General features: G+C 44.6%; 1 protein-coding gene across 2 annotated transcripts in view; it reads right to left on the reverse strand.

Moving 5' to 3' along the window:
- ENTREP2 (endosomal transmembrane epsin interactor 2) overlaps nucleotides 1-12,661 on the reverse strand; it is a 196,014-nt gene that overhangs the window by 42,329 nt on the left and 141,024 nt on the right. For both annotated transcript variants that reach the window (XM_080980755.1, XM_080980754.1), the window contains exon 4: nucleotides 9,928-10,056. In XM_080980755.1, coding sequence (XP_080836881.1) covers nucleotides 9,928-10,056 — 129 coding nt within the window. The remainder of the gene's footprint in view (nucleotides 1-9,927; nucleotides 10,057-12,661) is intronic.

Consider the following 12,661-nt stretch of genomic DNA (forward strand, 5'->3'; position numbering starts at 1 on the left):
CTTTTTCACCCATGAAATTGCTCTCCGTGTACTCCTTTTACTTGGGAAGCTCAAGGACAGGCATGTGTTCTTTTCTTTTAAAAAAGGTTTTAATTTTATTTTAAATGATAAATGGCAGTGGTCTAACTGGTTGCTGCTGAAGAAAAGAGAGCTGCTTACCTACCAGGCTCTTCAACACAACTACTACCTGTTGTGATAAAGTCTTGTTTGTGGGCTTCCCACAGACATCCATTTGGCCCCTGTGAGAACAGGACCCTGGACTAGATGGGTCACCGGCCTGATCCATCAGGTTCTTCTTACATTCTTATGAGAGATAACTTGGTTCTGACTAGACATCAGAAGCTTCATAACTTTGTAACCCACCTGCACCTTCCGGGAGAGTGAGTTCCACAGCCAGGGTGCCACCATAGTGGAGTGCCATCCATGCCAACGGGAAAGCATAAAGGGCCACCCATGCCAAATTTAGGGCACAAACAAGTCAGAAAAGGGAGAGAAGCTCTGAGAGGTACCTGGCCCCAGCTTAATTAATGAAAACATCTTGAACTGGGCTCAGTGCAGATCCTGCAGAATGGGTTTTACATGAATTAGCTGCAGTTTCTAGACTGCCTTCAAGGGAAGCCCCACAGAGAAAACAATACAATAATTAAGATGTGATGTTACCAGAACTCACAGCACTGCGGCAAGGCTATGCCAAAACAGGGACTTGAGTTGATAGCAACCGTTTAAAAAATCCAGGACATGTTTTTATCTTGTTCCATCACTGCTCCATTCTGACAAGAGGAGGTCAATGTTTTAACTTTCTTCACAACTTGGACTAAATGTTTTCTGCCTTCAAATACATCCTCTGAGACAGCTGGAGCAGCGGCACACAATGGGCAAAAGAAAGAAGACACAGTGGTCTCATGTCGCCATGAGCTAGAATATCTGACCTACAGTGGTTTACTGAGAATGGCCATACATGCTCCCCGATTGCACCCACTTTGCTCCTTCCCTTGACACAAGCGTCTGAACTAAGGATAATGGTTTGCTGCTCCCTGATAAGCCAAGATCAGCACACAGACCATGGTTTCAGGTTGGCTGGGTTTGTGGTTTGATTCCCCTTCTGCTCATGCTATGGAAGGAGGAGAGTGGAAGTGATTGCAAAGTCTGCACCATCCTGCTGCCAGCTCCCAGTAAAGCTTAGTAAGTTTCATAGAATCATAGAATCATAGAGTTGGAAGAGACCACAAGGGCCATCGAGTCCAACCCCCTACCAAGCAGGAAACACCATCAGAGCACTCCTGACATATGGTTGTCAAGCCTCTGCTTAAAGACCTCCAAAGAAGGAGACTCCACCACACTCCTTGGCAGCAAATTCCACTGACGACCAGCTCTTACTGTCAGGAAGTTCTTCCTAATGTTTAGGTGGAATCTTCTTTCTTGTAGTTTGGATCCATTGCTCCGTGTCTGCTTCTCTGGAGCAGCAGAAAACAACCTTTCTCCCTCCTCTATGTAACATCCTTTTATATATTTGAACATGGCTATCATATCACCCCTTAACCTCCTCTTCTCCAGGCTAAACATGCCCAGCTCCCTTAGCCGTTCCTCATAGGGCATCGTTTCCAGGCCTTTGACCATTTTGGTTGCCCTCCTCTGGACACGTTCCAGTTTGTCAGTGTCCTTCTTGAACTGTGGTGCCCAGAACTGGACACAGTACTCCAGGTGAGGCCTGACCAGAGCAGAATACAGCGGCACTATTACTTCCCTTGATCTAGGTGCTATACTCGAATTGATGCAGCCCAGAATTGCATTGGCTTTTTTAGCTGCCGCGTCACACTCTTGGCTCATGTCAAGTTTGTGGTCAACCAAGACTCCTAGATCCTTTTCACATGTACTGCTCTCAAGCCAGGTGTCACCCATCTTGTATTTGTGCCTCTCATTTTTTTTGCCCAAGTGCAATACTTTACATTTCTCCCTGTTAAAATTCATCTTGTTTGTTTTGGCCCAGTTCTCTAATCTGTCAAGGTCGTTTTGAAGTATGATCCTGTCCTCTGGGGTGTTAGCCACCCCTCCCAGTTTGGTGTCATCTGCAAATTTGATCAGGATGCCCTTGAGTCCATCATCCAAGTCGTTGATAAAGATGTTGAATAAGACCGGGCCCAAGACAGAACCCTGTGGCACCCCACTAGTCACTCTTCTCCAGGATGAAGAGGAACCATTGATGAGCACCCTTTGGGTTCGGTCAGTCAGCCAGTTACAAATCCACTGAGTGGTAGCATAGTCAAGACCGCATTTTACCAGCTTCTTTACAAGAATATCATGGGGCACCTTGTCAAATGCCTTGCTGAAATCAAGGTAGACTACATCCACTGCGTTCCCTTCATCTACCAGGCTTGTAATTCTGTCAAAAAACAAGATCAGGTTAGTCTGACATGACTTGTTTTTCAGAAATCCATGCTGACTATTGGTGATCACAGCATTCCTTTCTAGGTGCTCACAGACTGTTTGCTTAATGATCTGCTCCAGAATCTTCCCTGGTATTGATGTCAGACTGACTGGGCGGTAATTATTTGGGTCCTCTCTTTTCCCCTTTTTGAAAATAGGGACAACATTTGCCCTCCTCTAGTCTGCCGGGACTTCGCCTGTTCTCCAGGAATTCTCAAAGATGACTGCCAGTGGTTCTGAGATCACCTCTGCCAGTTCTTTTAATACTCTTGGATGCAGTTCATCTGGCCCTGGAGACTTGAATACATCTAAACTAGCCAAGTATTCTTGTACTATCTCCTTAGTTATTCTGGGCTGTGTTTCCTTTGCTGAATCATTTGCTCCAAATTCTTCAGGTCGGGCATTGTTTTCTTTATCGGAGAAGACTGAGGCAAAGAAGGCATTGAGGAGTTCAGCCCTTTCTGTGTCCCCTGTTTGCATTTCACCATCTTCTCCTCTGAGTGACCCCACTGTTTCTTTGTTCTTCCTTTAGCTACGAACATACCCATAAAAACCTTTTTTGTTGCTTTTAACCTCTCTAGCAAGCCTGAGTTCATTCTGTGCTTTAGCTTTTCTGACTTTGTGTCTACACGTGCTGGCTATTTGTTTGAATTCCTCTTTGGTGGTTTCCCCCCTTTTCCAGTTTTTGTACACATCCTTTTTTAATCTTAACTCAGTTAAAAGTTCTTTAGATAGCCACCCTGGCTTCTTTAGGCACCTTCCATGTTTCAGTCTCATTGGTATTGCCTGACGTTGTGCTTTTAGTATCTCCCTCTTAACAAACTCCCAGCCATCATGAACTCCCTTTCCTTTTAGTATTACTGTCCATGGGATCTCACCCAGCACTTCCCTAGGTTTTATGAAGTCGGCTTTCTTAAAGTCAAGAAATTGAGTCCTAGTATGCTTGGCTGCTCCTTTCCGCTGTATAGTAAACTTCAGAAGAGCATGATCACTCGCGCCTAATGATCCTTCCACTTCTACCCCACTAACCAGGTCATCAACATTGGACAACATTGGACATTCTGTCCAAACAACAGTTTGGACAGAATGTTTGGAATCTGGATGCTGTCCGTGATAATATGTCTGGGTTATTGTGATGCTCAAATGGAAGTGTTTTAGCACAGACTCTCTTAAAACTTGAAAACATGGGGTGTCCCGTCTTTCCTTATAGGCCGAGCCTTTTTTGCCACTCCTAGATTAAAATATGGAAGTGTAACATGAAGCAAGATAAAACTGCTTCAGGGGCCCAATTTGTCTCCTGTGATGCCAACTGAGCACCTTCAGTTTAGCACAATTTCAGAGTGAGATAATTTTGCAGTCATTTCTAGCAGGAGAAAAACTGCAGTTCTGAATTAAAATATTTATTTTTCCTTAATATGTAGGAGGTTGTGGAGCTATTTCATAATCTAATCTTGATGTATTGCTTTTGTAGTTACTCCAGGGATGACTTTACTTTTAATAAAACTTTTAAACCGGGGGGAGGGGATATTTTAACTCAATGCCTAATGATGTAAAAATGGTCTCTTAGGACTTAGCATTCGGGGTTTTTTAATGCCTCCAAGGCAACAAATCTTTCTTTACTGTATTGTTATTATTTTTAATGTTGGAGCTGGAGTGAAAACGAATGCCATTTATTTTACTGTAATGTGTTTTATAGTAAAGCTTTGTTGCAACAAGGAAACAGATAAAGAACAGAACATAGCAGGAACTTGGGCAGCAGATGCTTTGCAAGCAGGAGACCCGAGGATCAATCCGGGGGACCTCTTAGCTGAGAGCACTGCAGAGGCTTGAACGAGATGGTCCTTTGGGCTCCTTCCCAATCTAGAATTCTATGACTCTAGGTAGGCAAGGGATTGGAAAAGATTCCCATTAACCCTTCGAGAGCCACTGCCAGCCCATGAAGACCAGACCTCCCCAACCATGTGCCCTCCAGATGCTTTGGAATACCAACACCCTTCACCATGGGCAAAGATGACTGCAGTTGATGGGACTTTGGAGTCCAAGACCAGGGAAGGCAGTTGCAGTCAACACTAAGGTACACAGACCATTAGTCTGACACAGTATGAGGCAACCATGTTTCTATGCAAGTGGAGCAAATTTTGGAGTGAAGAGCAATAGCTCAGTAATAGAAGGCCATAACCTTAATTGCTGGCAAGTGCAGTAGAAGGAGAAGGGGAAGAGCTCTGTGGGAGAGCCACTGCCAGTCAAAACAGACAATATCAGGTGAGATGGCCAAACTGCTTGACCTGGGATGAGTCAGCTTCCTAGGTTCCTAAGTTCTCCACCCCAACATCAGAGCAAAAGAAGAGCCTGGCTGTTGGATCAGCTGTGTCAGCACAAAAACTTGCATATTCCTAGGCCAAAAGAAAGAAGTTGGCCTAATAATAAAAAATAATAAAGCAGCCAGGCCAGCTATTCTGTACTTGGTGACCCAGGGCCATGAGCATTTAAGCAGTGCATCTTTTGATGCTGTGGCCAAGGATTTCATGCACTGGACCTTGTCAGCTGTTCAAATGTCAAGTTTACTGAAGGCCAATTAATTGTGAGATAAGACACTCTATAAATCAATAAAATAAATACAGGGCTGTCATTGGCAATAGCTTAATGATCCCTCTTACCTACTCCTCAGTCATGAACTTCTGCCATTCACTTTCATGTAATTTGTTTTTTTCCAAACAACCTCCCTCCATCACAAAAAATCATAAATAATGTAGTCATTCTATTATTGAAACATCTGAGAAATAGAGCAGGGGAAAGAGGGAATAACAGGAAACCTTTGTTTGAGATATGGAAATCCTCTGAGATACAGTAGTCATACCCTCCATATGAGTAGCTCTCATGCGCTAGTTATTGCCCACATTTGCTTATTGGATTTCGCGGCTTATAGTAACAGTGCAACTTGGGCTGTCTGAGGTGGTTATGGAGAAGAACAAAAGGACCGTTGCTCATGTGTCGGGGTGGGATGTGAATGGGCTGGACATTACTAGGTTCAAACACTACTCTGCAAGGACACCAAACTGTTTTCTTGCGCTCTGCACCATCAAGTAGGCATCATCACCACCAGGCCATACTATAATAACACATTATGAGCGTGAGGGTGTGGAGGCCCCTTCCAGAACTGGGGCAGCCTGATAATGAGGGTCCAGCAGGAACCTGCTCTCTCACCTCACCCATCTCCCTGTCCGTCCCCACCTCTCACTCATTCCATAGTGCCTGTCACACCATCTCCCCCAGTGCCATCAGACACAGGGGGATGTTCCACTGGCTCTGCCCACCTGCAACTGCTGATCTTCTGACAAAAAGGTGTAACTTGCCCCTCAGATCTGCCTCCATACCTGAGGACTAGGAAGTAGCCAATGTAACACTAATTTTTCAAATGGGATCTGGGCAGGGTGAAAGGGTGGATCCTAGAAATTACGGGTTTGTCTCTGTAAAACTGGCAAAAAGTAATATTAATGATAAAATAAACAAGCACATAGAAGAATAAGTTTTGCTGAAGTAAAGCTAGCATGGTTTCTGCAAGGGCAAGCCCTGCCTCATGAACCTAGCAGAATTCTTTCAGGGTGTCAAAAAGCATAAAAATAGAGATGATCCCATTGATACCGTGTACTTGGATTTTCAAAAAAGCTTTCAGCAAGGCACTTCACCAAAGCTACCTGAGTAGGCTTAGCAAACATGGAATATGAGGAGAGGTCCTCTTGTGGATCAGGAATTCATTAAATTGCAGGAAGCAGAGAATAAGAAAAATGGACAGTTCACTGGGTAGAAAGGAGTAGAAAGTGGAGTCCCGCAAGGGAAGGATAAGTATTGGAACCTGTGCTTTTTAACTTGTTCATAAGCAATCTAGAGTTAGATGAAGAAGAAGAAAAAGAAGAAGAAGAGGAGGAGGAGTTTGGATTTGATATCCCGCCTTTCACTCCCTTTAAGGAGTCTCAAAGCGGCTAACATTCTCCTTTCCCTTCCTCCCCAACAACAAACACTCTGTGAGGTGAGTGGGGCTGAGAGACTTCAGAGAAGTGTGACTGGCCCAAGGTCACCCAGCAGCTGAAGGTGGAGGAGCGGAGACGCGAACCTGGTTCCCCAGATTATGAGTCTATTGCTCTTAACCAAACTTGCTGATCATAGTAAATTGTTCAGGGTTGTTAAAACAAAAAAAGAGACTGCAAAGAGCTTTCCAAACTGAGTGAATGGGCACTAAAATGGCAAATGCATTTCAATGTAAACAAGTGTAAAATAATGCATATCAGCACAAAAAAAATCTTATTCACATATACACTCATAGGGTCTGAATTGGTGGTGACTAACCAGGATCTTGGGGTCATAGTGGATAGTTTCAGGGCTTTTTTCAGCCAGAACTCACTGGACTCAGTTCCAGCACCTCTCAGGTGGGCACCATTGCCATTCTAAGAGAACGAGGGAGGTGTTCATGGTGAGCTCCAGCATCTCCTTTTCTAGCACTGGATATCAACCCAGTGTGTGGAGCTTGTGAAAAGGGAAAATTCCATGCTAGGGATCATTAGGAAAGAACAGTATCATAATGCCTTTTTAATACATTGGGAAGACAGTGTGCGGTTCTGGTCACCTCACCTGAAAAAGGATATTGTAGAGTTGGAAAAGATTCAGAAAAGGACAACCAAAATTATCAAGGAGATGGAGCAACTTCTCTATGAGAAAAGGTTGCAGCATTTGGGACTTCTTAGTCTAAAGGTGAGGAAGAGGTGACATGATGTAAGTTTATAAAATTATGCATGACATGAAGATAATGGAAAGAGGTTGTTTTTCTCCCTCTCATAATGCTAGAATTCAAGGTCAACCAATGAAGCTGAAGATTTGGAAGATTTGGGACAGATAAAAGAAAGTATTTCTTCATGCAGCAGAGTTAACCAAGAAACTCACCCCCACAGGAGGCAGTGAGGACCATCAACTTGGATGGCTTTAGCTCCCCTTTATCACATACGCAGAGAGAGACACGGCTCATACTTTTGTAAACCAAGAATTTTAAAAATAAAAATACATTAGGAGAAGAAGAAGAAGAAGAAGAAGAAGAAGAAGAAGAAGAAGAAGAAGAAGAATGGATAAATTCAGGGAGGAGGAGAGGGCTGTGGATGGCTACTGCTTGGCTCTGCCTCCATGGTCGGAGGCAGTAATGCTCTGAATACCAGTTTCTGGGACTCATGGGCAGGAAAAGTGCTCTTGCGCTCAGGTCCTGCTTGCTGGTTCCCCACAGGCATCTGGTTGGCCACTGTGACAACAGGGCTATGCTGGACTACATGAGCCATTGGCCTGATCCAGTAGGGAGCTTCTTACGTTCCTATGAATTCAACAGGTAGTCCCTTCCAACTCTGAAATTCTATGAATCTATGAATCTATCTTACCCCCTTTTAAAGCTACTCGTTGTAAACAAGGTACAGTGGTGCCTCGCAAGACGAAATTAATCCGTTCCGCGAGTGTCTTCGTCTAGCGGTTTTTTCGTCTTGCGAAGCAACCCTATTAGCCGCTTAACGGATTAGCGCTATTAGCGGTTTAGCAGCTATTAAAGGCTTATCGGCTTATCGGCTTCGCTGCTAAAAGGCTATTAAAGGCTTAGCGGCTTAGATAAAGGGGGGGGGGGAGCGAAAAAAAAATCTCAAGACTCGCAAGACATTTTCGTCTTGCGAAGCAAGCCCATAGGGAAATTCGTCCTGCGAAGCAGCTCAAAAACGGAAAACCCTTCGTCTAGCGGGTTTTCCGTCTTGCGAGGCATTCGTCTTGCGGGGCACCACTGTACGTACATCTCCCGTCTTCTGGCTTTTCTGTGCCACTTCCTTTTTTCAAGCAAATGGCCACACCAAACCCCGTGTGCCTAAGAGCGGTTTTCATTCACAGCAGCCTGTAGCAATTACAGTGGTACCTTGGGTTACAGACACTTCAGGTTACACATGCCACTAACCCAGAAATAGCCCCTCGGGTTAAGAACTTTGCTTCAGGATGAGAACAGAAATCGTGCACCGGCGGCGCAGCGGCAGCGGGAGGCCCCATTAGCTAAAGTGGTGCTTCAGGTTAAGAACAGTTTCAGGTTAAGAACGGACCTCCAGAATGAATTAAGTTCTTAACCAGAGGTACCACTGTACTAATCATAATTATAGAAAGGGAACATTATCACTGTCAGTGTTTACTTGATTAGCTGTAATTTCTTCACAAGTCTAGCAAGACGCCTCTGATAGGGAGAGTTGGGGAGAGATGAAATGCAATGCCAGTACAAAAAAACCAAACCTGAAACTCAAAATGAGATTTCTTGTTAAGAAATAGGTTTCACATATCCCCTAATTCTCTCCCTTTGAAGGAGGTTGGTGGGGGTGGGATAGGAGAAGCTGCATATCACACAGTTCTCATTTCTGCAGAGAATGGGCATGCATGGCTATAGACAAGTCCTCTGGAACTGTCAGGCTGAGCTAAGGTTGGCCTTCTGACAGATCAGAGAACACTGGGCCAACTGGCAGGGGGCAGAATAGTCTAGTATTTAACGACACAAATCTAGCAGAGAAAAGAGCCAAGTGCAACAATACATCAAATGAAACAGATAAGAGTAAACACAATCAGTGAAACGTAGGAGCGACTTAACATGCATGATTCTCATTTTTTAAAGGGCACCTTCAGTTAGAGGAGCTGATCACAATCTCTCTCTCTCTGTACTACAGACAGTCTCAATACAGATTCACACACACACATGCAGGTAGGGAAGCAATGTTCCCTGTTGCTCCAGCAGATGACATCACTTGTGCTGTAGAAAAGGGCCAGGAGTTATATGCTCCTGCATTTGCCTGCATAACACCACTGTTTGACTTCCAGGCAAAATGAGGCAGGCTAAAAGAATGCATGCTTTTGAATTATGGTGCTGGAGGAGACTCTTGAGAGTCCCATGGACTGCAAGAAGATCAAACGCATCCATTCTTAAGGAAATCAGCCCTGAGTGCTCACTGGAAGGACAGATCCTGAAGCTGAGGCTCCAATACTTTGGCCACCTCATGAGAAGAGAAGACTCCCTGGAAAAGACCCTGATGTTGGGAAAGATGGAGGGCACAAGGAGAAGGGGACGACAGAGGACGAGATGGTTGGACAGTGTTCTCAAAGCTACCAGCATGAGTTTGACAAAACTGCGGGAGGCAGTGGAAGACAGGAGTGCCTGGCGTGCTCTGGTCCATGGGGTCACGAAGAGTCGGACACGACTAAACAACAAAAATTGCTCATCTATGTTGTGTGTGCCCAGTCCTCTGTGTTTATTTGGAAGGATGGTCAACTGAGTTTACTGGGACTAGACTCACAAAATGGTACACCTCCCCCCCACAGGATGGCAGGTCAAGTCCCTCTAATATTGAATGGTTCTCAGCATGCTTTCGTATTTCTGCATCTCCCATTTCCAGAGGTTTTGATTTTGCCACAAAGAAACCTAGCAAAAGAGGAGGAGAGAATTTATCTGAATCTCACCTTTAGGGTCAGCCTGACGGTGTTGCATTCCTGCAAAGGGTTCAGTTTCAGCATCTCACCCAGGCTGCAGCCTGAGGGCTGGTGTTGTAGCTCACAGCAAACGCAGACACTGTCACTGTCAAATTTAATCTGAGAAAAGAAAAAAAAAGAACAGGCCAAAGTTTTAGTAAGTGCAAAACAACCAACCCAACAACACCCCAAACCTACAAAGGATTCAATAACATGACTTGATTTGGTCAACTAAGGTACGAATGCTAAAAACTAAGGAATGAATGCTTCCATGGCCCAGTCACCTTTCACTCAAAAGCATCAAATCATGTTTCTTTAACCCTCTGGGAAGTATAGGCAGAACACTTTGCTACTTGCAAGGTGATTTTTTTTGGGGGGGGGCATCCTTTCATTGTAACCATCGCTGGGAGCTTCATTGCAGGTGCCCTCGATGACTCAGGCTTTCCTCCAGCTGATCTGATAGCATGGAAAGTAAATTAGATGAAAAGAATCCTAGGAAGAAGGAAGCTGAGTCAGGAGGCTGAGCCTAGAGGAGGAGGAAGAGGAAGGCCTCTTACCTTCCAAACCTTTTCACATGTTCTACTGCAAGTCAGATGTCTCCCATCTTATATTTGTGCAGCTGGTTCTTCCTGCCTAAATGTGGAACCTGACATTTGCACCAATGGAATTCATTTTGTTAGTTTTGGCTCAGTTCTCCAATTTTTTAAGGTCATCTTGAATCTGATTTCCTTCTTCTGTGGCATTAGCTACCCCTCCCAGTTTGGTGTCATCCGCAAATTGGATGAGCATCCCCTCAATTCCTTCATCCAAGCTGTTTATAAAGATATTGAACAACAACGGACCCAGGACAGAACCCTGTGGCACCCCACTTGTCACTTTTTCCAGGGTGACGGGGAACCATTAATGAGCACTCTTTGGGTTTGGTCAGTCAGCCAGCTATAAATCCACCTAACAGTTACCTCGTTCAACCCACTTTTTACCAGCTTTTCCACAAGAATATCATGGGGGATTTTATCAAAAGCCTTACTGAAATCAATATATACTACGTCTACAGCATTCCCCTGATCCACCAAGCTTGTAACTCCATCAAAAAAAGAAATGAGGTTTGTCTGGTATGACTTGCATCCTTCTCTAAGTGCCTACAGACGAATTGTTGAATTATCTGTTCTAGGACCTTTCCTGGTATTGAGGTGAAGCTCACCTGTTGGTAGTTACCTGGATTTTCTTGCTAAGGAGCACAACATCTGCTTTCCATGCAAAATGTCCCAGGTTCATCTCCAGGAAGAACTGGAGATGAAAGATTCATTTCCAAAACCAAAGAAAGGCAGATCTCCTGCTTATCAACAAGCAGGGGCTAAATTTGTTGCACAGAGAGCATCCCAATCTGACACTTCCAATGGGGTTGGGCTAGATGACCCTTGGGATCCCTTCCAGTTCTATAAGTCTATGCTTCTATGAAAAGGAACATACAAAACACATACTTCACTGACAAATGCATTATACAACAGTGGAAAGTGCATATTCCATGTAAAAAGTAAATATTTTATGTGGGGGAATGTGTACAAAATGCGTAAAGGAACAGGGCACCATGACAATGCAACAGGATGGGGTGGGCTATTGACTGGAAGACCAAAAGGGGGCAGATTAATTGCTCAGCCTTCAGCTCCTTACAACCCCATCTTTACATTTTGGAAGTGCAGCTGGCAGAAATTTAGAAATTTACAGCATCCCAACTTTTTGCTCCCGTTGTTGACAGTTGCCAAAGGCTGATAAAAGCTTGCCAGAGAAACAACAAAGATCAAAAATAGATTTTTTAAAACAGAAACACTCTATCTTTTTAAGCCCTCCTTGTGTACTCGTAGTGTTGGCTCACTGGCAGCTTGGGGTGTCCTCTGAGCCATTTACAGAGCTGGCGAGGGCAGGAAAGAGGGGACAGGGGACCCCTCTGTTCTATTCTTCGCTCTGGCTCCGACCTGCTGTGGTATCTTGGCCAAGCATGACACAGACTTTGTGGTTCACATTGAACTCTATAAAATAATTCCAGCCTCCCACACAGCGGCAGCATTAGTCTTAATTAACTGATAGTTGTCAAATACCAAGGGGGGTGGGGAGAGAGAAATACAGTGGTACCTCGGGTTACATACGCTTCAGGTTACAGACTCCGCTAACCCAGAAATAGTGCTTCAGGTTAAGAACTTTGCTTCAGGATGAGAACAGAAATTGTGCTCCGGCGGCGCGGCAGCAGCGGGAGGCCCCATTAGTTAAAGTGGTGCTTCAGGTTAAGAACAGTTTCAGGTTAAGTACAGACCTCCGGAACGAATTAAGTACTTAACCTAAAATATGATACCTCTTTTTGGACTTCTGGGCATAAATACGTATTTATTTCAGGAATTATAATCTGCTGCTCTTCTCAAATGAGGTCTCAAAGCAGAGGAACAACAGGGGGAGTGCAGAAGCCCCCCCCCCCCGTATTTCTAAGGGACAGAGGCTCTCTTCTCATGTGAACCAATGGTGGGTTCTGTGTGGGGCTGGAGAGTGCGGCATTTTCCCAGGTGGCCACCTTCAGACTTTACTTTGATGCATGGAGGAAGAAATCCCCTGGTATTCAAAACCAAAAACATGTACATCCAAAGAAAAATACCAACTGAATCAGCACCCCAGTCCTAATGGCAGGAGAGCTTCCAAAACACTCAGAGCCTTGTACCAACCTATCATTCAGTTCTTA

This window comes from Podarcis pityusensis (assembly GCF_964106645.2).
Source record: "Podarcis pityusensis genome assembly, chromosome: 14".
NCBI classification, from domain to species: Eukaryota; Metazoa; Chordata; class Lepidosauria; order Squamata; family Lacertidae; genus Podarcis; species Podarcis pityusensis.